Raw genomic sequence first — 25,890 nt, 5'->3', positions numbered from 1 at the left:
GGATTAAAGGTAGTGTGGGATCCTGGAACATAAAAAGGGCATTAGGGGAAAAACTGATGAAATCTGAATATCATCTGGAGCTTATGGTAATGTAACATACAGAATATTTGTATGTATGTAGCATATATATAGCAATGTTAATAGTAATGTACCAGTGTTGGTTTCCAAGTTTTAACAAATGTACCATGATAATATAAGATATTACCCATTAGGGAAAACTGAGTGAACAGTATATAGGAACTCTCTGCAAATCTGTAATGCTAAAATTCTAGAATTCTAAAATTATTCCAAGATAAAAACTTTATTGGAAAAAGACTTTTGTATTAAACAACAAAAAAACATCTCCAGGAATAGGCTCTTAGTACCTATAACTACAAGTTCTACAAGTGACCTGATGCATACTAATTAACTCCAGAGTTCTGGTGACTAGTGTAATGAAATTGTAAAATTTGTGAGACAACAAGACTCCCCATGTAGGCTGAGACCTATAAAAGGCCTTAAGTATCTTTTATATTAGTTCTACAGGAATCCCTAAAAACCTCAATGAAAATTGTAAATTATGGCTACCATCAATTTCTTACCTGTTGGAGAAGTGACGCATGGATATTGACAAGAGCAAAAAGAATGTTACTGAAGAATCAGCACCTACTGCAATGATTTGAAGCTTCTGAAAAGTGCTTTGATTTAGATGATCTCTCCTACACGATGTACTTTCAGTGACTGTGTTTTAATCATCAGTTCAACTTTATGGTTATATACGTATTCAAGTATGTTTGAGAAGGAAGGCAACTTAATTGTTTAACTAGATACTCCAAATGTGTTTTATTGCCATTATTTATAAATGTAAAAACTTTCTTATATTTGTGAAAATCATTACATATATAAAGAATTCAAGGACAATAATAAATTTTTAAAGTTCTGCTTCCTTCTTAAATTTACTCTTCTGTGCATTCTTTTAGAACTTTACTTGAAGAAACTAGTATCACCTGGTTCTGGTCTGCACTGAATTAAGCTATCTAGATTTTACTGGATTGGATGTGGCCCAGCTGAGAATCTGGTGATTCTGAACTAGTTTGAAAAGAGAGATTTAATATAAAAAGATCAACACATTTCTTATACCCACTGAACACTGACCACAGAGTTCTGGGAAACTGCAAAAACAGCACTGGGGAAGCTTAATGGAATATGTGAATACTTGGGGTCCCTACTCCCTCAGCTTAGGAATTAGGAAATCTATAAACTAGGGCCCAGGAACTGCATTCTAAATAGGCCCTGCAGTGATTCGGATGCAAGTCTTTCAAGGGTTACATCTGGAGCACTGGCATAGAGTCAAGAGCACTGGCTTAAAAGTCAGAAGGACCTGGGTTCAAATGCTGACTCTGCTGATTTCTATCTATGTGGTTGGTACTCAAACCGCTCATTCAGTCACTGAAAAATTACTGCGTGCCTACTATGTGCTACGCACTTTACTTCCCTAAGCCTCTTATTTCCTTATCTATGAAACCGGAGGTCTGTAAGAAGTAAATGAAATAATGTATGTAAATCAATTGGAAGGGGTTATTGCATAAAAAATAAAAAAATAATAATATACATAAAACGCTCAGCACAGTACATGGATGGGACACAGTAAGCACTCAGTAAGTGTTAGTTGCTATTACATTATCATTTTTTTTTTTTTTTTTTTTTGAGACAGAGTCTCGCTTTGTTGTCCAGGCTAGAGTGAGTGCCGTGGCGTCAGCCTAGCTCACAGCAACCTCAAACTCCTGGGCTCGAGTGATCCTTCTGCCTCAGCCTCCCGGGTAGCTGGGACTACAGGCATGCGCCACCATGCCCGGCTAATTTTTTTATATATATATCAGTTGGCCAATTAATTTCTTTCTATTTATAGTAGAGACGGGGTCTCGCTCTTGCTCAGGCTGGTTTTGAACTCCTGACCTTGAGCAATCCGCCCGCCTCGGCCTCCCAAGAGCTAGGATTACAGGCGTGAGCCACAGCGCCCGGCCTACATTATCATTTTTAATAAGTTTCACTGGCCAATCAATGGTGATCAAGATAAATAACATAAAACAGCTTCCACTAGAGAAATGACAAAAGGTCACACTTCATCCTCAGACACAAAAGCTTTACTCCAGGAGCAGAGTCTCATATCCCTTACTATTAGGTGACAAAGAATATGGCTCTATGGTACTGTTTGGATAGTATGAATCACAAAATGACTCACAATTTATATTTCATAAAGTCATCATTAAGCTGATTTTCAAGTTGAGGGTGCAGCTATAGGTAGCAAAACGTGTTTAGAAAACAATTTCACAGTATTAGCTCCCTCTCTCTTTTCCAAAGTCAAAACTAAATTATGGGATGAGGAGTTACCTGGCCCTTTACAAAGCAAAGAGAAAAATAATATTGCATTAGTTGTTAACTAATGTGAGGGAGGTGTGCAGGTATCACTAGCAATGATTCAAGGCAATGTCATCAAATGATCAAAACTGTTTGGAACTATATAACAAACAAGGAAAAAAACTAAAATTAAGCAAACAAACCCCCAAAATGATTCATAAGCTACTATGTATTAGATTATATATCCTAATGCAGATTACATCATCCCTAATGTGCAATTATATGACAATACACACCTGTTTTTCAGAGATGATTCAGAAATACTCTCTGACTTCATAAAATGTCTTTTGGTTAAATACTGGGCAGAGAAGAAGGCACATGGCATCTGGATGTGGGTTTGAGTTCAGGTACCAGCAATGACCAGCATTGTGACCTTGGCCAAGAACCCTAACAGATTTGGTCATCTGGTCTTCAGTATCTTCACCTTACATCGGGAATAATAATATAATACCACCACCTAACCAGCAGGTTATATCAAATGAGTTAATGTACATGGAAGTGATTAATAAACTAGACAAGGCAAAACAAATTATATCACAGCAATTGATAACCACCTAGCAAGGATCTGATACTAGTAAACTACTTGAATCTTACTCAAAGTTACAAATGGGACATACATATATATATATATCAAATGCATGTATTATTTAGGGATTAATATTCTGAGATGGAAAGCAGTTATTTTAATAAGTTATTAAATCATCTTTGGGCAAGGTAGGATACAAAAAGTAATTTAAAAATCAACTGAAAAAATGAAAAGAGTGCTTATAAAGTTTTTCTTACTGCTTAAAGGTAGATCAGAATATATGTAAATAGACACAAAAAATATGGTAATAGAAGTTTAAAAAAATCCCCAGATTTCAAATAATTCACTCATGTATGTTTCAATGTCACTAAGTATTTCACTTTTGTAGATACTTACCTGTAAAAATAAGTAACTGGGCAGTACATTGTCAAATGATGGGCTGAGATATACTGGCTCTGTCATTCTTATGCCTATACCTCTGAAAAATTGGAAATCTTACATTAGTTTGTGTAAATTACATAATCTATACAAACCATTATATGTTTCTGTGAACACACTCAAGTAGCAAGTCAAATATAAGACGCTATCTTTTTAAAACCTCTTTTATTTAACACCAAAATATTTAGTCCTATGAATTGTTTTTTGAATTTTTACTTGCAGTTAAGTAGATTATCAAAACTAAAAAGGATAAAGTTACACAAATTTTTCACTTAAGCACAAATGAGTTTCTTTTTCTTTGTTTCGTTTTTTCCTTGAGGGTCTGTCACTCTGTCACCCTGCATAGAGTGCAGTGGCATCATCATAGCTCAACCTCACACTCCTGGGCTCAAAGGATCCTCCTGCCTCAGCTTCCCAAGGAGCTGGGACTACAAGCTATTTTTAGTAGAGATGGGGTCTTGCTCTTATTCAGGCTAGTCTGAAACTCCTGAGCTCAAGCAATCCTCCCCATTTTGGCATCCCAGACAAATGAGTTTCTTTAGAGATTTGGGTAAATTAAAAAGCAAACAACACCCAATTCTTCATTCATTCTAATATTTCTAGTAACAGATTTATGATCAATGTTATTAGCCCTTCCATTAAGCAAACATTTTGTGAATGATTCACCTTGAAGGCACGTTGCTAGGTACTTTTATGAAAAATAAAAGAATATTTAGAATCATGCGGATGCTGAGCAGTAACAAACACACTATACAGCTTTCCTCTCATCTCTTTATAGAATAATTGTCCAGTACTGACACACCTCAAGGATGACCTTTTCCATCTCTGCCCCATTTTATGTGTGGCAGTGGAGCTGATCAAAAGCAGGAAGGCATAGCAGGCAGTGATTCATAAAGACAAACATTGCAATCTGAGAGGTTGTCAGAGACAATCAAAGGGGAGCTCACAGACACTCAGAGAAAGCTAAACACGGCCTGGTGTATCATGCCAAACCAGAGGGAGCAAGAAAAAGTAGAAATCAAAGCCAGTGTTCTAGGGATTAGAAAGGCACAGAAAAACTAGTCTAATCATAAAGGCAAGGATAAAAATCAGGATCTAAATGAAGTATAAGGGTGCAAGCAAAGAAGAGAGTCCAAGTAGGGAGAACAAAGATAAGTTCTCAGGAATAGTATGGTAGACAATTCACATAGGTTATGAACTAGCTTATGAATTGATCTTGGAAGAGAAGCATCTACATGGACAGTCTGTACCTGCTTGAATTTGCTAGGGTAAGTTTATGCTGGCCTTTAGAGCGAAGTAACTTCTGTAGGTATCTGTGACTGTCACTGCACTGGCCTGACTATGAACTCCCCTTAAACAGCCTTCAGCATGCACTAAATGGTGACTCTTTTCTTCCTCTTCCCATCCCCCCTTTAACTGCCTCACTCATTTGTTTACCACCTGAAACCACTGAATCTGCACTTTTAGTAAAACTCAGTCCCTGCTTCAGTCTGGATCAAATCGAACCACTATATATTTACTTCCTTTGTTGAAAGACTTGGTGCTCTTACCTTGATCAATACCTGACCTCCCACCCAGAGTCTAGACCCATTATTATTTTTCTTTTCTTTCAGCACCCAGTGACTGGATACACCCATTATTGAACATCTTAAATTCTATGACCTGGTCACTCCTTCATAATTTAAACGACTTTCTGACTTGCAGGATTCCAGTCCTCTGAAAAATACTGAAACTTTAAAATTTACATGCCTGCCTTCCTAACCAGGTTGCTACCTGGTGCTTTAAGTTCTGGTCCCCTCTGACAATCCCCTTCTGGTCATTCCTACCAGCACAACCAAGCCCCTCTACATAGTATTTAACTTAAAATAACATGACAAAGAATACTTTAAGCCAATTATTGTTCAGGTATGACATTACACACGTCTTTTAAAAATATTTTTGTAGCCATGTATCTCCATATAATAATGCAAAGTACAAAATCACGTATGATAAAACAGTCTGTAAATTAATGTACCTCCATGAGTCTATGAATGATTCAACCCACCTGGAATTCAAATCAAAGGATCCAAACTGACTGACTAAAAACAAATGGACCACTAACAGAGCTGGTTCTAAACTTTTTAAAGAACATAAATGAGGACCAGGTGTGGTGACTCACACCTATAATCATAGCACTCTGGGAGGCCGAGGCAGAAGGATTGCTTGAGCTCAGGAGTTTGAGACCAGCCTGAGCAAGAGAAAGACCCTATTTCTACTAAAAATAGAAAAATTAGCTGGGCATTGTGGTGTACTTCTGTAGTTAAAGCTATTCAGGAGGCTGAGGCAAGAGGATCCCTTGGGCTGAAGAGTTTGAGGTTGCAGTTAGCTATGATGTTGTCATTGCACCATACCCAAGGTGACAGAATGAGACTCTGTCTTGAAAAGAAAGAAGAGAAGAGAGAATGTAAATGAGGAAAAGGGGGCCTAGAGCAATGGCTCAAACTTGTAATTGTAGCACTTTGGGAGACTGAGGTGGGAAGATTGCTTGAGCCCAGGAGTATGAGATCAGCCTGGGCAACATAATGGGACCCCATTTCTATAAAAAACAAAAATTAGCCAGCCATGGTGAGGCACATCTGTACACAGCTACTCTGGAGGCTGAGGCAGGAGATTGCTTGAGGCTAGGAGTTTGAGATTACAGTGAGCTATGATCATGCAACTGCACTCAAGCCCAGGCAACAAAATGAGACCTTGTCTCCAAAGAAAAAAAAGAAAAAAAAGAAAAAAGGTGTATTTTGAAAGATCTTTGTCTCCTAACTCCTACCAACTAAAAATTATTCAGAACATTGTCCAGAAAACATTATTTGGCCCAATAACTGCAACCACCAGATCAAATGAAAATAAAGAGTATCCTGTTAATACTGAACTAAAAGAGGCAGTCAAAATATCAATTTCCTATTATAGATCCAAAGAGAAACACAGCAGATATATGCATAATTTTTTCATAAAGCCTTCTGAGGAGGATAAAACCTTGTTCTTGGCCATTTGGAAAGTACTGCATCTAGATTTAGGGAATCCAATCATCAGTTTTTTCAGAAGAATGAATTACAACTATAAACCCAAATTGCTGCAACATAAAAAACTGTCCCAAGAACCAATGATATAGTCCAATTCTAGATGGATAAATTCACAGCTTTCAGGATGCCTACGTCATCTGTCAACTTTGCAGTAATGGAGCTGTTCACAGAACCACTAAAACAGGCTGAAAAAACTAAGTAAAATAAGAGCCTGGCTTTTCCACCAACTTAAATTTATTTAGAGCAACAAGAAATGATTTGGAGCTTTTAATTTATACTAAATTATAAATTTATATTAAATCATTTTTAATTTATATTAAAATCATTAACTTTTAACAAAATCAGAATGTTAAAAAAGTTTTGTGTAGGTCATCTAATTCATTCTCTATGGAGATAAGCACTTTTCTTCAAAAATGCAAAAAATTTCAAATAAATATTTAAAATGCAAAAGGACAATTATTTGACAATTACAGTGTGACTGGCTATTTGCCTGGGCTCTTTAATCTGACCATTTACCCTTTTTGACCTAAATGAACTTTTTCAAAAAATCATAGAAATATGAGTTGAATAAAATTTTTTTCCAGTTGAACTTATACCAAAAAAACAAACAAACAAACAAACAAAAACCTCAAAATGCAACTGAATGCATTTTTACATTGTTTTTAATTTTCTTTGAACCACAAAGAGGATGCTTATTTTCCACATAACACTTGATGACTTACTTCAGTTCAGGTAACCCACTGAAGATTTCTTTGCGGCTTAGTTCAGAAATTCCATTTCCAAGAAATACTTTTGTTCCATCAAATTCTTTGGCCCCTTTCTTACATTTTCCTTTAATATCAGAGTAGACAGAAATAACATCGCCAGATTTCATAACTATAGAAAGAAAAGAATCAGATCACACTGATCTATATACTTTGGCAGAAGAATAGTAAAAATTCTTTAAGCTAGACTAGGGATCTCTAGAAGCATCAATAGTGGGCATGAAGCAGTTCAAACTGGTTCATTAACTCAATATAATCCTTAGTAGAAATCTGACTTTTTACTTTTAAATATTACCTACCAATAAATCTAATTGAAGAATTTTTTTTCAGTGAAAACAAAGAGAATATTCTTCAAAATATTCTACCTCAATTGGAAACCTTTAGCTGAGCAGAGATGGAAGGGTATCTTCTATATAAATTATTTTCCCCAAGCCTAATATTCCTTAAAAGACTTCATATAAGTCTTCATATCTCAGCTCAATCCCTAAATTTTTAAATTTCCTTCAAAAGGATTCTTCAGAAATGTACCCTAAATAAAATCTCTTAAATCTTGGTATTGGTATTTCTTTGCCATTTTGCTGTATAGCATAATTAAGACATATACTTTAGTGATAAACACATATATTCATTCATATATATGCATACATATACAGGTATATGTATGTACAGACTTAGAAAACCTTTACACTATACAGTATATGGAAGCTGATTTATATGGCTGACTAAATCTAGTTTTTGGGCCGGATGTGTGGCTCACGCCTGTGATCCCAGCACTCTGGGAGGTGAGAGGATTGCTTGAGGTCATGAGTTCCAGACCAGCCTGAGCAACAGCAAGACCCTGTCTCTACCAAAAATAGAAAAAATTATCCAGGCACGGTGGCACACGCCTGTAGTCCCCGCTCCTCGGGAGGCTGAGGCAGGAGGATCGCTTGAGCCCAGGAGTTTGAGGTTGCTGTGAGCTAGGGTGACACCACAGCACTCTAGCCTGGGCAACAGAGTGAGACTCTGTCTCAAGAAAAAAAAAAAAAAAAAAGTCTAGTTTTTTAGGCATTGGATTAAATTATTTTCTGTAACAAATCCCAGTGGTATTAATAGCACATTATATTCCACTTAAGGAAAAAATATTTTAAAACCTAACCTATTATAAATTTGGCCTATTACCTGACAACAGTAGCAAACAAAATAAAACTGGCAGGAAACTTTATGTGGATGCCTGATTTGTTAGTCCTTATCAGATAAAGGCCTAAATGCAAAGCTGGGAAAACATCTGACAAAAGTAAGTTTGAAATACATCTTAACAATAATTTAAAAAATTTTCCATTTGATAATATACATAAATTTTAGAGAATCTTTAAAGAGAAACCTAAATATTATACTTACATTTGGAAGCTGACATAATTCCTGGAACATAAACATGGGCTCCTCTTAATACTGCATTGCCACACTGGGCTCCAACAATAACTTCGCACTGTTGTTTTGTTATATTCTTCCTAGGGATGTAAGACAAGAGATACTTAACAATAATATACCTCTAATGCCAGTCAACTCTTTCAGTGTTTCAATCTAAACTCTAAATAACCTCTTTAATCTTGACTATTCTGAATAAATGAGAAAGAGAAAGCTGAAAAAAGAGGGATAAATATAAAGAAAATAGTTTAAGAAAAAAAAAAGACGGGTACTTGAAAAAAGGAAAAAAATTGAAAGAGGTCCATCTGGTGGAAGGCAATAAAGTGGCACTAGAATCTGCTTAATCATTTAACAAGCATTACCGTTTCCATTATAGCATTAGAAAAAAATAGATTTCCCTGTCCTTAAAGACTAGAATAGAAAAATACACAAAGAATTACAAAAACATTTCTAAAGCAGGAAATTGTTGCATGGTAAACTATGAATATTTAAAACTAAATATATGCAAATGAAGATAAATCTTTTTTTCTTCCTTTGCTGCCCCACCTTTTTGAGCCTCTTCCAACTTCTTTCATCTCATTCATTTCTAAGACCACGAAAACCTGGGTATCAACTTCTAACACTCAAGGAAGACTTTGCCAAAGACCAAGGGTGCCAATATTATCAGCCATGAACGAAAATCCTGAGCACTGAGTCTCTAATGATCTTCCCTGGTTGGCATTTCATGTTTTGTCACAACTCATTGCTGGGAGAATGAAATATGTCTCATCTTCTTTCTATGATCTTGAAATAATCAAATCTCACTAAATTCTCAGTTCCCTCCTGGTCCCAAACATTCTCATTGCTCATTCTCTATTTCTTCAAGAGGCTCATTCCCTCAAGTTCCAAAACATGCCACCGTCTCTACTCACTTTGCATTCTATTCCTTGGCAATTTCAGGACTTCAATAATCACTTACGAATTCTCATGTTCAGCCTTTCTAGACTCTGAATTGACATTTCTAATTACCTGCAGAAAGCTATATATATAGATGTTTTAGTTATTTCAAACTCAGTAAGGCATAAATAATGGGCTGGACACAGTGGCTCATCCCTGTAATCCTAGCACTCTGGGAGACTCAGGTGGGAGGATCGCTTGAGGTCAGGAGTTCGAGACCAGCCTGAGCAAGAGCAAGACCCTAACTCTACTAAAAATAGAAAAATTAGCTGGGCATGGTGGTGTGTGCCTGTAATCCCAGCTAATTCTCCTGCCTCAGCCCAGGACTTTGCTTGAGCCCAGGACTTTGAGTTGCTGTGAGCTAGGTTGATGCCACAGGTGACAGAACGAGACTCTGTCAAAAAAAAAAAAAAAAATACATAAACAATGTTATTTTCCTCTCATCCACTCCTCAAGTCCTTGACACAATCTCTAGTTTTTTCAACCTAAGGCTTCCAATCTTGAAGAAGGTGTCATCTGCCCAGATAAACCAAACTGGAAGCCTCAGGGCTATGGCTAAACGTGTCCCCCAAAATTAATAGGTTGGAAACTTAATTCTCAACGTAACAGTATTGGGAGGTGGGGCCTTATGGGAGGTGTTTAGGTCAAAAGGCTTGGCCCTCATGAATGGATTAATGCCACTATGAAAAGGGCTTGCAGGAGAGGGTTTCCTCTCTCTCACCCTCCTCCCCTCAGCCATGTGAGGATGCACCAAGAGAACCCTGACCAGATGCTGATGGATGCCTCAATCTTGGACTTTCCATCCTCCAACACTGTAAGAAATACATTTCTGTTCTTTATAAATCACTCAGTCTCAGAAGACTAAGATGCTCAGCATCATCTTAAACCTAAGCATTGCCATTCACTGAGGTACCGTGATCATGCTGTTTCTGCTCTGACACACCTTGTGGGCCCATCCCGACCTCAGATATATCCTCTCTTCACTCAGTTACTGAAATAGCTTCCTGCCTTCTACCTTTGGTTGCTTTCAGATCTTTACATATTTAGTGTTTTGCAGTTTCATTCAAGTATCTACACGTGAATTTATTTTCACTTTTGGCTACAGACATACTTCAATCTTTTCTCAGTTCTGGAAAATTCTTACCCATTACATTTTTGACTATTGCCTTTCTACCATTATTTCTATTCTCCATATCTGAGACTCCTTAGAAATATAAAGTGCCTTTCCATTTTATTTTCCATAATTTAATTTCACTTCCATATTTTTACTTTCTCTCTGCTGCATTCTAGATAATTTCCTAAGCATCATCTCCTAGTTCAATAGATCTCTCATCAGTGGGGTCTAATCTACAGTTTAACCTCATTGGATGAGCTTTTAATATTAATGACTTTTTATTTATAGAAATAAAATTCTACCTTTTATTTACCCTTAGGGTCTTTCATGTTTTAGATTTATTCTTTTGTTTTTAATCATTTTAAGAAGACTGATTTTATAGTTTCTGCTAGAAAGCTCTATTTGTTAAAGTTTTGGGAGAAATCTAATCCTGCAGTTTATTATATATACTGATTCTCACTCACAGTGGTTTACTAGTGCAGCTTTTAATGAGAAAAGCCTGTGTCTTGGATCGAATGTGTGACACTCTGAAGTAGACTTGTTTGGTTTTACCAAACATCTCTGGAATTGGCTAAGGACCAAATTGTTATGTTATTTTCCCAGTTTGCAGGTTCTAAGACAATTTGGGTTATATGGATTTAGATTCCAAACCTTTATGAGATATGGAACTATAGTTGTATATTCTCAGAATTTTTTTCCTCGAGCTTAGACCCTAAGGCAAGACACAACCACTTCCTAACTGTACTTGTACTGACTGCTGGATACAGGCTTGAGACTGCTGTTCTTAGAAAGGCCTGCTTGAGAGGTTGGGTCATGGCTGGCGTCTGAAAACTTGAATGGGAAGCAGTTCCCAATAGTGATATAAAACTTCTCTAACAATAAGATTGGCTCACTGTTCCTAAATTGTTTATTCAAGGAATGTGGTTTATTCTGAACACCTGCTTTCCTTTTGGGAGTCCAGAATTTTGGTACATTCTAGGCAGATCGTGCCTATGCAATCAGCCCAATAAAAACTTAAGCAATGAGTCTCTAATGAGCTTTCTTGATAGACAATCTGTCACAGTTAGTGGCTAGAGAAATTAGGCACGTCCTGTGTGACCCCACTGAGGACTCTTAGAAGCTTGCACCTGGTTTCCTCCAGACTTAGCCCCATATATCTTTTCCTTGTGCTGATTTTTCCTTTGTATGCTTTCAGGTAATAATCTTAGTCATGAATATAACTATATGTTAAGTCCTGTCTAGTTAATCACTAAACCCAAGGGCTGTCTTGGGAACCCTTGACAGAGAAAAATATGTGCCACAGAAATGCAACATACCATGTACTACTGTCCTCACAGATTAATGGAATAGAATAGAGAACCCAGAAATAAAGCCATATACCTACAATCAATCTTTGACAAAGTATACAAAACATATACTGGGGAAAGGACACATCATTCAATAAACGGTGCTAAGAAAATAGAACAGCCAAGGGCAGAAGAATGAAGCTGGATCCCTCTCACAATATACAAAAATTAACTCAAGCTGGGCACAGTAGCTCACCCCTGTAATCCCAGCACTTTGGGAGGCTGAGGTGGGGAGGATCTCTTGAGACCAGGAGTTCAAGACCAGCCTGGGCAACACTACAAGATTCAGTCTCTACAAAAAATTCAAAAACTTAAAAAAATAAAAATTAGCCAAGCATGATGGTGCATGCTATTGGGGAGGTTGAGGCAGGAAAATTGCTTGAGCCCAGGAGTTTGAAGTTGCAGTGAGCTTTTATGATAACACTGCACTCTAGCCCAGGCAAAAGAGTGAAACCCTGTGGGAAAGGAAAGGGAAAAGGAAAGGGAAATCGAAAGGAGAAAGGAAGGGGGGAAAGGAAGGGGGGAAAGGAAGGGGGGAAAGGAAAGGAAGGGGGGAAGGGAAAGGAAGGGGGGAAGGGAAAGGAAGGGGGGAAGGGAAAGGATGGGGGGAAGGGAAAGGATGGGGGGAAGGGAAAGGATGGGGGAAGGGAAAGGAAGGGGGGAAGGGAAAGGAAGGGGGGAAAGGAAGGGGGGAAAGGAAGGGGGGAAAGGAAGGGGGGAAAGGAAGGGGGGAAAAGAAAGAAGGAAAGGAAAAAAGAAAAGAGAAGGAAAAGAAAAGGAAAAACACCACTAAAAAGTGAGCAAAGGACATGAAGAGAGTTTGCAAAAATGATATACAGATGGCCAAAAACACATGAAAAAATGCTCAACATCATTAATCATCAGGGAAGTACAAATTAAAACCACAATGAGCTACCACCTTATCCCAGTCAGAATAGCCATTATTAAAAGGCAAAAAAACAATAGATGCTGGTATGAAGTAAAAAAGGAAACACTTATACACTACTGGTGGGAATGTAAATTAGTACAAACTTTATGAAAAACAGTATGGAGATTTCTCAAAGAACTAAAAGTAGATCTACCATTGCAACCAGCAATTATACTACTCGGTATTTATGCAAAGGAAAGGTCATCGTATCAAAAAGACACCTGCACTGTTATGTTTATCACAGCACAATTCACAATTGCAAAGATATGGAATCAACCTAAGTGCCCATCAACCGATGGATGAGTGTATAAAGAAAATGTGGTACATATAAATATACCATGGAGTACTACTGAGCCATGAGAATGAATGAAATAATGTCTTCTGCAGCAATGTGGATGGAACTGGAAGCCATTATCCTAAGTGAAATAACTCAGGAATGGAAAACCAAATACTGCATGTTTTCACTTATAAGTGGGAGCTAAGCTGTGGGTACGCATGGTCATACAGAATGGTATAATGGCTATTGGAGACTCAGAAGGAGGGTGGGAGATGAAAATTACCTATTGGGTACAATGTACACTATTTGGGTGATAGGCATGCTAAATGCCCAGACTCCGCCACTATACAACACAACAGGGGTCCTCAAACTTTTTAAACAGGGGGCCAGTTCACCATCCCTCAGACCTTTGGAGAGTGCACACTGTGGGCCCGGGACGAGTTGGCTGCTAAGCAGGACAGGCAGCAGTGGCAAAAACACCCAGCGGGCCAAATAAATGTCCTAGGCGGGTGGCATGTGGTCCGTGGGCCGTAGTTTGAGGACGCCTGCAATACATCCATGTAATGAAAAACCCCTTGTACCTCCAAAATCCACTGAAATAAAAAGTATTGGTATCCTTATCATAAGGAATACAGAAAATGTAAGAGAAAAATATTCAAAGAAATAATGGGAGATTTTTAACTAAAAAGTTACACTTTCATTAAAAATGAAGCCATACTCTGGCCATTTTTCTCATATTCAGTGACTGAGAATTCCACAGATCTTCAAGTGGAAAGTAAGGTACTATTACAAGGGGGATAAAAATTTTGGTGGGCCTCAGATTTCTTCACTGTAACATTTGATGCCATAAGGTTTAAAAACAATGTCTACAAAGTACTGAGGAAAATATTATGTGGTGTGAAACTACTGTATTCAGCCAAGTTGTTGTATAAATACAAAGGTAACAGGCAGTCATTCTCAAGCAAGAAAGTGAATATAGTACATAAGAGACATACTTTGGGGAAGGGCAGGGAGTGCTGGAGACCTGCTAAATGACTATGCTAACAGAGATTAATCAACATTAATTGAAGAACAAAGAGTGCCATAAGGACTCAAAGCAAGCACTGTATTCATCTGAACTGTACTTAAAGAATGACAATGTGAAAAAACTAACACAGTAAATAAAAATAGCTGGTGGAAGTTTCAGGGAATATTTGAGTGTAAGAACTTCCTCATTTCTCACAATGGAAAGTCAAAGATATTTATTGAGAGTGAGGAGTTTAAAATAAGGAATTGACTTGTTCCTTTTAGAAATGAAAGGCAGATATGTGAATTTACAGTCCTAAGTCATTTTAAATGCTGTCCTGCAATAACTCACCATTTGTGTTTTAGAGATCAATAATGTTCTAAGATGAGTAGCCTAGATCACTACAAAGAACAAGATGAAAGGATTACTAGAGTCAGGTAAAAGAAGTATAGAAAATAAAGTAAAATCACCTAAGTATTTTAAAAGCTAAAATGGCCAGTACTGTCAAGAATGAATCACCTTTCATACACTGTTGAAACATTAACTGGTATAACTTTGTAAAGGGTACTCCAGTAATATGTCTCAAACTAAAACAAGCATAGACCTTTGAACCAGTAATTCTATGCCATGCCAATTTAGTCCACAGACATGCTTACTCAAGTCCATAAATATATATTTCAATACTTTTGGTAATAATGAAAAATAGGAAAAAACTAAATGTCTATCAACAGAGGACTGAAAAATTAAAATTGAGTTCGATAAAATATATTTAGGCAGCTATTAATAAGAATGAAATAGCACTGTACATAATCATGGAAAGATATCCACAATATATATTTTTTTTCAATGTTACTATGTTATAGAACATTGTCTGCATATGGTAGGCACTCAATGAATATTTGGGGGCTTTTTTGTTTTTTTATTTCAAATATTAATTAAAGGGGTAAAGTGTTTTCATTACACGGATACCTTGCATAATGCTTAAGTCGACTCCTTTCGTGTGCACATCACCAGAACCGTGTTCATGCTACCCAATAGGTACGTTTTTATCCCACACATATCCTCCCGCCCTCCCCAATATATTCTTAAATGAACACAAAAGCAAACTGCAGATTAAAATGTTTTCTAATAATTTTCTAAAAATGAGTATGTGACTACACACATGCATTCATGTAGGTAGGTGTAAGCGCAGAGACTGTCTAGATGAATTCAAATTCAATGCTCACAGAAACCACTGGGAAGTGGGATGGGCAATATGATGAATGATTACTTTTGTGTTTATGTACAATTCTAATTTTTATAAGTTTGTATTACTTTTATAAAGAAGAAAAACCTAATTAAACTCTATCCTTTTTTTAAAAACTAAAGAATAAGGAAAGGATATTTAATAGAGTAAGAAATGGTCAAATTTTGAACTTAAGCAACTATAATTTTACATCCTCAAAAGGAGTGTAACTTGAAAAGATCTGTGAGAGTGATCTACTGTAGTAGCTGATTGGTTCAAAACTAAGAGATGTTAGAAATCATTCCTGGTAGGATAGCTGACTTGAGTACCAGAGAATTTTCTGGGGTACTGGAAATGGTCTATCTTGACTAGGGTGGGTTTTGGCTACACAGTTGTACATATTTGGCAAAATTCAAAGTGTACATCTGAGATCTCTACATTCCACTGTATGTGAATTTCATCTTAAAAAATAGAATGAGAAGCCTACAAAATGAATTTTTTTTTCCATTTAGAGATAGGGTCTCCCTCCATCAGCCAATGGTGCAATCACAGCTCACTGCAGTCTCAAATTGCTGAGCTCAAGTAATCCTCCTGTCTCAGCCTCCTCAGTAGCTAGAACTACAGGTACATGCCAACACACCGGCTAGTTTTTAAATAAAGAAAGATGAGGTCTCACTATGTGACCCCTGCTGGTCTCAAACCCTTGGCCTCAAGCAATCAATCCTCCCACCTTGGCCTTCCGAGGTGCTGGGGTTACAAGGTGTGAGCCACTATGCCTGGCTTTTCCTTAATTGCAAGAATACTACATTCTTATGGCAAAAATAAAACAGAAATGTTACAGATAAAAATCTCTTTTTACTTTTTACTCCCAATCCAACCTCCTCAGAATTAAACCCTATTAAGAATTGGGTATGTTATAGCTTCCAGACTTTTTTCTATATACAAATAAATATACATGAATGCGTAGTTGTATTTTTTAATTGTAAAAAAAGTAATTAACCTAAGTTCAGTACTTTGCTTTGGATACTTAAAAACTGATCATGAATATCTTCTCTTAAAGGCCACACAATATTCTATTGCATAAACCATAATTTATTAACCCATTGCTCTACTGTTAACCACTAAACTACTTTAAAGCTTTAACAACAAAAAAAGATTTTTATATTTTAACTTTTTTAATATTTTAACTAGCTTTAAAAAAAAGCATTTTTATATTTTAACTTAGTAGTTTAAGAAATTTTTATACCATAATTAGGGATTTTAAAATGCTCCTGGGGAAGAGAACTCCCATTATATGAAAGCCTATTTTTTTTTTATTTTTCCTTTCATCTATTTCATTTCTTAACAACCATCTAAAGATTTCTATCCTGCTAGGACCAGTGCCATGACTTTTTTTTTTTTAAGTTTCATCCTAATTTTTTTATTCACCTTAATTTTTAATAACCATTTAAGAATTTCCACCTTCCTGGGATGTGTCCTTCGACTCTCCCCTGTATCTGTCACCACTCTCTTGTTAACTGCCCTAATGTTTTATAAGCATTTTGTAAGCATAATGTTTTATAAGACTCACGAGGGGACACTGAGACAGCAAATTTGCTGAGGCTTCTTGAACTACTGTTCAATTTTGCAGGAGTAACATCATATGGCGTGCCCATGCAGAAGGGGCACCCCTTACTACAGCATATACCATGATCCAGGTAACTGGCATATTCAGCAGGTGAATGTTTTAGTCATCATAAAGCCAGTCCCACATGGCTTGCACACGAAGCATATCAGCTGCTTCACCTGGAGTGCTTCACTTAGCATTTAGGGAGTTGGGCAGTTCCTGTTCTCAGTAAACAGACCCTACAGTGGCTTTTATCCAGTCCACCAGGCGAGCTATTCCCTGGGGAATAACCTCTTGTATGTCTGGATCACATATATCCATCTGCAATTGGTCAACAGTGAGCTGTGGGTCCCAGATCAACCCTGAGCCTATTTTTCAATTTTTAAACATATGCCTTTCAAATACATAAATGAGTAGCAGATAAATGACATATTGGAACTTTATATAATTGTTGAATTATGAATAAAATTTTACAAACACATCAGCTATGAAGGCAGTAAATACATTGCTTTATATTTTTCTTGCAGCTCAAAGTTTTAATGTAGCACTACAATCTCATGAGAGATACAAGTAAACAAATGAAATAAAGCTTCTCAGAAAGTTAAAAAAAATGATCACTGCATTAAATGGACTTAAAGTTCATTATTTTCAAGATACCTAGGCAACTCCCAGTATTCTATTATAGTGTTTTCCATGACAGAGTATGGAGTCTGCATTTATAAATTTCTGAATTCCTGTTTATCTAAAGTTGCTAACAATGTAGAAACTTAGCATTATCACTAAACAGTAAAAAAGATCCTTGTGACAAATTTTCATTTAGAATATAATTTGGAAATGAAATAGTTACAAACCTAGGTCCAATAACAGGAATAAGTAAGACATCCTGAAGGTCTGGATGTTGAAGAATGGGAACACTTAATCCATTAAACTGCTGTTAAAAATAAACAAAGATAATTATAAGTAAACATCTGATAAATTTCAATTTATGGAACTTTTCAGTATCATCTACCACAGCAAGCAGCTCTGGTAGCTTTGGGGCAGCTCCACTGTATTCCATACAATATTATAAAAATCAAAAAGACCTCAAAACAACTATGTTTTCTCTATAATTTAATTCTGAAGTATCCTGACTTCTTTAGAAGACTCAATTTCACTTATTGTTTAGTATTATAAACACAAACTATGTTTACCTTAAGTGACTTACTTTGAAAACATAGCCAATATAGAATTACATGTAGTATTCATTTAAGAAAAGCTTCTCAATAGGACATTAAAGATTTAGATTACTAAATACTATTTATATACACTATGAACACTGGATGCCATGTCAGTTTTGGTGAGGGAAATAAATGTTTACAGTAGAGGTTCAGGATTGTCAGTATCCTCTATTGTACTTGGTTGTCATGCTGAAAACAGGTGCAGGGCCAGTGGTAGAGGGGCTGAAGCCAGCTCACACAGGCTCAGGAGAGCCACTGTATGCATCTCTTCCCAACTCCATGGTCAGACTGGTAGCTACCACAGTACCACCGAGTGGAAGTATTTACATCATGGAAATCAGCAAACACCACAAATCAGGGTTATTTTTCCCAAAAGTGGGTTGTTAAATATGTCCCAGTGTGCCACTGTTGCAGGCAAAAGACAACTGGGCACTCCATGCAGCAGAATAAAGAGCAGCTGCACAGTAGATTGGATGACAGGGCCTATGTACTGTGTCAGAGGGTAACACGCACATATTTGAGTACAAGTCTGTGCCCAATAGGCTAGAGTCTACCAACTCACTCATTTGTACAAACTACATAAAAAAGCAGTGATAATTCATATTTGCACTACCCTATAATATTCATATACTACCTAGAAAAAAATCCTAAAATCTACCTATTTACTTCTAAGTTGATAAGAGTCTAGAAAAAAACTTTTAAAATCTATGTATTTACTCCTAAGTTGATAAGGAATGAGAAGGTAATTGTCCACATTTTCAGAAATTTAACTACCTTTCCACCAAGTCACCAGCTCTTTGGACTTCTGCTTCGCCCAAAGGATATTTCAGACTGTAATCACATCCAACAGATAGCTATCAAGCAATATAAAGGGTAAACTCCTCATTCTATCAAACACCTCTCTCTTCTCTATCCCTCCCTCCCTGTCTCATTGTTTTGATGACCTTACAGTATCAACCATAGGAAATAGATCTTTCCAAAAACAGATAATGAATTGTCAATTTTGTTTTGTGTTATTTTATAAGTGCTATTTGCTTTACATTCCCACTTGCAATGTATGGAGGTTCATTTCTTCATATTCTCACCAGCCAATGAAACTTTAAATTATTAAGTTTTAATAGGTTGTCCAGAGAAATTTGGGGACAAAGCACTTACTTTTATATGATACTATTCAGTACCTCTCTTTAGGACAAATGTGAGCTTTAGAACATAAAAGGAGAAAGGAAATTCATGGTCCAAAGCCCCCTCTAAGTCCCCTTTCTTGCTAGCATCAGGTATTGATCTACCATCAGTTTCGTATATAGTGACCCAAGCTTCCCTGTCCAATATTAACCTTTAATCACTATGGGACTCAAATCCCATGGTGATGCTGTTTGCCCTTTCCTAAATCCAGCCCGTAAGATCTTGTATACACATCAGACTAGGATACTAGAATATCCAGGTTCTAGGAGTAATTTGCTAGTAAAGAAAACAATCTGGGCCAGTCATGGCAGCTCACACCTTTAATCCAGCACTTTGGGGGGCCAAGGCTAGAGGATCACTTGAGCCCAGGAATTCAAGGCTACAGTGAATTAATAGGATTGTGCCCGTGCGCTCCAGCCTGGGTGACATAGCAAGACCCTCTCAAACATAAAAATTTTAAAAAGAAAAACAGTCTAGATCTGCCTAAGTTATGGACACCCTCAATGGGCCTCAGAACAGTTTCTACTAGCTGAAAACATATGCACAGCTATGTAGAAGTAATCATTTTAGTTGCTTAGACCAACTGCTTATATTTTATGCTTAATGTCATTATTCTTAAAAAAGATTATCACCATCCATAAGTAAAAATGAGATTAATTTTTCTTTATAACATGGTCATCTACTCACAACTTGATATTTATAGAACTGTTCTTTAAGGAGTGCATGACAAAGAGCCCATAAATATAGTCAGAGTAAATAAAAAGTGATAAATCAATGCCAGTGATAATTTTCTGAAATTTTCTAAATATCTAAATACCATCTGTAATATACCAATGGAAGCCCTTTAATCATATTTGCCTCTTGCTTTTAATATACAAAAAAGTGGAAATACTTTTAATATACAAAAAGGTAGGTCTGCTAACATCCACTACAGTTATTTAAGATTTAATAACTACAATATACAATTTAAGAGGAACCCCCCTCCAGGCATCTGTTTTCCTCCATCTTAATTTCTGTGGAGGCAAATTTCAGTGTACAGTGTATGAAACACAAAATGCAAAGTTTAATTTTTTATTTCAAAATATTAAGGGGTACAAATGTTTTTATTACATGGATACCTCATATAATGCTTAAGCCAGGGCTTTTGGTGTGTCTATTGCCAGAAATGCAAAGCTTTTGAAAGCAAAAAAGACAATATTAAAAAAGATAACTCAAATATTTTTCTGCTTAGAATTCATAAAATGCCACTTTATAATATTGTTTTCACTTATAAGAGGAATATTATGCCAAAACTATTTCATTGGTTGAATAAAAAATGTATGGTGTTTTATTTTTAAAATAGATTCATTATATTCTAATTTCTTGGGTTTATTAAAGATAAGGCACTTCAACATCTATTTTTATTTATTTTTTAAAGCAGCCCCAAAGAATACGGAACATCAATTTTTATGTCAATTAAAAACATAACACTTGGGTGTGGTGGCTCAGGTCTGTAATTCTAGCAACTTGAGAGGCGGAGGTGGAAGGACTGCTTGAGGCCAGGAATTTAAGACCAGCCTGAGCAAGAAGGTGGGAGACACTCATCTCTACAAAAAATAGAAAAATTAGCCCAGTGTGGTGGCATGCGCCTGTAGGGAGGTTGCGGCAGGAGAACTACTTGAGCGCAGGAGTTAAAGGTTGCAGTGAACTATGACAATGCCACCACATTCTAGACCGGGCAACAGAGCAAGACCCTGTCTCAAAAAACAAAAAAACAAAAACAAAACAAGCATAACCCCATAGGTATTCAGTATGTACCCCCCTACCTCTAGGCTCATCTCAAGTACAGAAGCACACAATCTGTCCTTCTGATTGTTATATGCTGGTTATTACAAATTTACAGAATTTTAGGGTTAGACTGGACCTCTTCACATATATTTTAATAATGAAGCAACTGAGGCCCGGAGGGGCTTAACGAACTATCCTAGTCACTAAAAGTGAATAAATTCTGAATTAGAAGTGCTAGGTTCAAGTACTAGCTTTACCACTTACTACAACCTTAAACAATTGAGCATTCATGATCCTCAATTTCTTTATCTGTAAAATTGGAATAGTATTATATAATTCATAGGATTTTAATGGGAAGCAACATGACATATAGTAAAAATATAATCATGTACAAAATGATGTAAGTTTCCACAAACCTTCTGAAGTTCATCAAGTAACAGATTTTTCACATGTTGTACTGAGGTTAAATTTGTATTCACTCTGACAGTTGTGAATGATGGAGGATGTGACAGGTGCTTTAACAGAGTCTCAAACTTCCTTTCTGCTTCTTGTTCACCCAAAGCAGATACAACCTAAAAACAAAAAAACAGATTAATCTTTAAATTTAATTATATGAATTAAAAACATTCAGCAGAATATGCTTCTATAGCTGTTCCATCTAATGTAACATTTTCCAGCAATTGTTCAGTTCCATTTCATTTTGCTGTACTGTTTATGTGTTACTGACACCAAGGGGACAATAATACTTCACATGGTTCTTGGGTTTAATTATGATATAATAAACACCTATATAATGCCTCACTTAAAGGGCTTAGAAAAACAGTCAACTTTAAAGCATTATTAACATTTTGAAAATATTATCAGCTACATTTTTACACATAAATTCAGGATTTCATTCTACTTATTTATAATGCATTAACTCTTACAGCACTCCTGTGGAGCTAGTTATTTGCTAGCATCATATCCTAGAACAAATTGGTTAGTGGCCTTTTAAGATACCAATATTTAAAGAACATTGATATACTCACTGTCATCCAAAGATCCCCCAGGACATCAGCTTTTTAAATATGGTATTATTAAATGCAACAAATAGTTATTGTCCAGAAAAAATGAGTAGCAAAGATACCTGTCAGTAATGAAGGTACACTCAAACCACCAGGTTCTCTTGGACTTAACTGAAGCTTTTTAAGGCACGTATTTCTCCCTCCCCCCCCCTTTTTTTTTTGTCATTTTGGACTATATCCTGTTTCACAAAATATTCACAAAGCACTTGTCAGTCTACTAATCCACCAGTCTTAAAATATTCATACTTTCTTGAAATTTAGTTTTATTAGAATATTCCTCTTCATCAATTTTTTGTTTGTTTACAAAGGTATGGCTTGTGTTTTTGTAAAATTACAGTTGATGGGTTTAAGGCAGAGGTGGTGTCAAAGAAAGATATCTGGATCTTCTGTTATAAAACAATGTTCAACATTTTAAAAACTGCTGGAAAAAAATTGCCAAATGTCCCTATTTCTCTTAATATGTTCCTTATATTTTAAGTCCCTTGAAATCAAGAGAATATATTTGCTCTTTCTATACAGTCTAATCTTAACATAATCTTTGGAAATAAAATGTAGAAACCAAATCTAGACGTCATGGTTTCAATAACATTCAAAAATGAGTAATGTTTAAATGGCTTTAATTTGACTAGAAAACCTAGGATTTGCAAAAAACAAAGTTGTTTACACGCAACATGGTAATAGAGCACAGGCTTTGCAATCAAAGACAATCAACATTCACTGAGGACTTCTGTGGTAGGCACTGCCTAAAGTAAAACAAAATTAACGTTTTTGAGGATTTACATGCCAAAATGATGCCAGTTGCTTTCACTCATGTTTAATACCCTAAGACAACCTTGTAAAGTACCTTAAAGCATTCTCAATTTTCACAGAAGAGGAAATCAAGGTCAAGCAATGGAAAGCAATTTACTAAAAAGCACTGGAATACAAATCAACTGATTGAGATTCAAAATCTGTATCTTTTTTCATTATACCTGAGCTCCTTGCCTTCAGACTTCAGTAGTTGCTTGACAGTTGTGTCAACTTGGGTCAGTTACCTAAGTTCTTGGACCCTCAGTTTTCTAACCTACTAAAATAGGAACATACCTCTACCAGAAAAAAAAAAAAAAATCTGTGAAGATTACAATGTAAAGGTTTGCAAATCACCTAGCACAACGGTTTGGATTTAAGAGACCCTCAATAAATTATAGTACCCTTTTCACCTGAGTGCCAGAGCAAGCACTATGAGAATACAGGTGTATTTTTTCTTCTCATTTATCCTTGTAACTTCTCCAGTGCTACCTAGGGACAGGCACATAAGGTTCCCCCCACCACCCGGTGCCTTCTTTCCCCTTCCCAAGTGTTAAAACACTGCCCTTATTCACCTCTTATCTCAGTAAGTAAGCATTAATACCTGTAGAAAAGATTGCTATTTTTACATTCGGATAAATAATAACAGATCATGCTGTAAAGATTTCCCTTTAGACCTTTTTTATTTTTCTAGAGTGTGTACATATTTCAATTTTTGCAAATATCATCTAACATCTTTATCTGACCTACCTCCTCGTTCATAAAGCCCTCTTTAAGATAGTTTTCAACTTCGGGCCTCAAAGATATTTTAGGAAAAATAGACATTTTTCTCGTTTAATATTCCAAGAGAAATGCTGGAAAATGGTGGTTTTTCTCTTTCTCAATTATAGCGAGCAGCGTCCTGACAAAAACAGCCACTGCCAAAGCGCCGGGACCACTAGGTGCCCACGAAAATCGTGCCGATCACGCCGAGTTAAATTTGGATGTGCAGAAAACGTCCACGCTTTCTCGAGCGTAGCCAGATTAGAAGCGTCTTTGGTCCTCTCGGGATGGTCACGGAAATCATTGAGGCAGTGCCCTCGGGTGGCAAACAAAACCCCCACACCAGAAAAAAAAAAAGCAGCTTAGTAGCTGAATCTGGGGTGAACCGGACACAGACCTGGAGACCAGGCTGGAAGTGGCTCTGGCGCTTTCAGTCTTATATCCTAATTTCCAAATCCGCGCCCCCAACTTATGCGTGGAAAGCCTCTTCCGGTTTATCTTATCGTCACTTCCGGCGCCTGCGGTGTTCCCCCGCCCTTTCCGGTCCCCCTATCCGCAGCCGCAAATCGCCCCTAGCCACGCCCCCTGGGGTTCGCAACGCAGCGGGCTGCGCTTCCGCCCACCCGGTCTGGCAGGGTCCTAAGTAGGGAGGGGCGGCAGGCAGGGTGAGTAAACAGGCCTGGTTCCCGAGTGGGGAGCTCTGGTTGCCCAGAAATGGTGTTAGTTCGTGGAAGATATCGTTTGCTTGAATAAGGGGAGGGGCCCAATTCCTGTCCTGCTGGGTGACCACCTAGTATAGGAGGTGGCCCAGCTTAAATCCCGTATCTTGAAAATATCTTTCCTACCTCAGTAAGGAAAAACCACATAGATTCTGGGAAAGAAAATAGCTTTAAACTTGCGAGTAAAGTTTAGCAAGATTCTTGGTCAGTCTATATATTTGCAATGGTTAGGAACTTGATCTCTGGATCAGCTTCAAAACCCTTCTATAAATGGGTAATTTACAAGCCACCAGGACTGCCACTAAGCAGCAGAGCCCCTAAAGGACTTTATGTGTTCAAGATGGACACTTTGAGGTATCTGTTGGAATCTTCATCAAATGTGAGAAGGCTGGTCATACTGAGCCCTTAAGTAGAGATGTTAATTCTCATTGACTGAATAATGACCACAGGCAAAGATCTAAGAATATTTTGACCCATTAAATGTTTTGAAACTCAGAATATTATGACTCCTCTTTGTACACATCAAACAACTTCATCAGAATCTTACCAACATACTCTTCCCATCGATAGGACCGACATTAAATTTCTTTTGCATTTAATGCATTTAATGTCTTACACTGCAGCCTCCAAAAATTGAGGGTGTTCTCTCAATAGATATTTGCCAAATGACATCATATTGACCTTTTGTACCGTATGGAAGAAGAGAACTTTCTAATGGGAAATCTATCAATCCTATCTAGTCTGGAGACTGATCAACTAGACTAAATCACAGTGGGCATTACCTTAAAGGTTGAGAGCTTAAAAAAAAAATTAAAGAGTACGTTTCATTCCTTGCTGGGAGAACATACTGTTCCTTGAAGTCTTGGTTCAAGCCATGCACGAATTGATCTTAGTTATATCTGAGTAATTAATTGACTTCAATGCCAGCTGAGGCCAGTTCTTCCAAGTATTACCTGAAGTTAGTTTATAATAGTTCATTCTAAGAAATATTATAGTTTTGTTTTTAAATTTCTGAGTTGTTTGACATTTTTTTCCCTTGAAATTTCAGTTTCTTTGCTCTAAGTATATAGCATTTATACCTTTTTTTGCATTTTGTTGAACTGGACAGATTTTACTGGGATTCCATTTTAATTAAAAGCAGTTATTTCCAATTAGCACTTAGGAAAGAAAATAAGATATTATAATGTTCCTACTTATGGCATTTTTTCTTATTTCATGAATTCGAAATTTATTTCCAAGTAGTACCATTCTACAGAACAGTATTACCTGTTTTGGCATATGAAAAGGCCACGCTGCCAGGGTTAAAATACAACCACCTGATTGAAGTCAGTCTTTTCAGTTAAGCTTGCTTTGTCAGCTGGTTTCAG

At 36.8% G+C, this 25,890-nt stretch overlaps 1 protein-coding gene across 3 annotated transcripts in view; it reads right to left on the bottom strand.

Moving 5' to 3' along the window:
• The window catches only part of NSUN6 (NOP2/Sun RNA methyltransferase 6), a 62,696-nt gene extending 38,394 nt beyond the window's left edge, over positions 1 to 24,302 (bottom strand). For all 3 annotated transcript variants that reach the window (XM_075997607.1, XM_075997609.1, XM_075997608.1), the window contains exons 1-6: positions 23,793 to 24,302; positions 21,609 to 21,764; positions 17,878 to 17,957; positions 8,562 to 8,671; positions 7,140 to 7,293; positions 3,320 to 3,401 (exon numbers count right to left, since the gene is read on the bottom strand). In XM_075997607.1, coding sequence (XP_075853722.1) covers positions 3,320 to 3,401; positions 7,140 to 7,293; positions 8,562 to 8,671; positions 17,878 to 17,957; positions 21,609 to 21,764; positions 23,793 to 23,867 — 657 coding nt within the window. In that variant the 5' untranslated portion in view covers positions 23,868 to 24,302. The remainder of the gene's footprint in view (positions 1 to 3,319; positions 3,402 to 7,139; positions 7,294 to 8,561; positions 8,672 to 17,877; positions 17,958 to 21,608; positions 21,765 to 23,792) is intronic.
• Between the last annotated feature and the right edge of the window lie 1,588 nt (positions 24,303 to 25,890).

The sequence above is a fragment of the Microcebus murinus genome, chromosome 25, assembly GCF_040939455.1.
Source record: "Microcebus murinus isolate Inina chromosome 25, M.murinus_Inina_mat1.0, whole genome shotgun sequence".
In the NCBI taxonomy this organism is placed as follows: Eukaryota; Metazoa; Chordata; class Mammalia; order Primates; family Cheirogaleidae; genus Microcebus; species Microcebus murinus.
The sequence above is the reverse complement of the archived record's forward strand: the minus strand, read 5'-3'. Positions and strand labels throughout refer to the sequence as shown.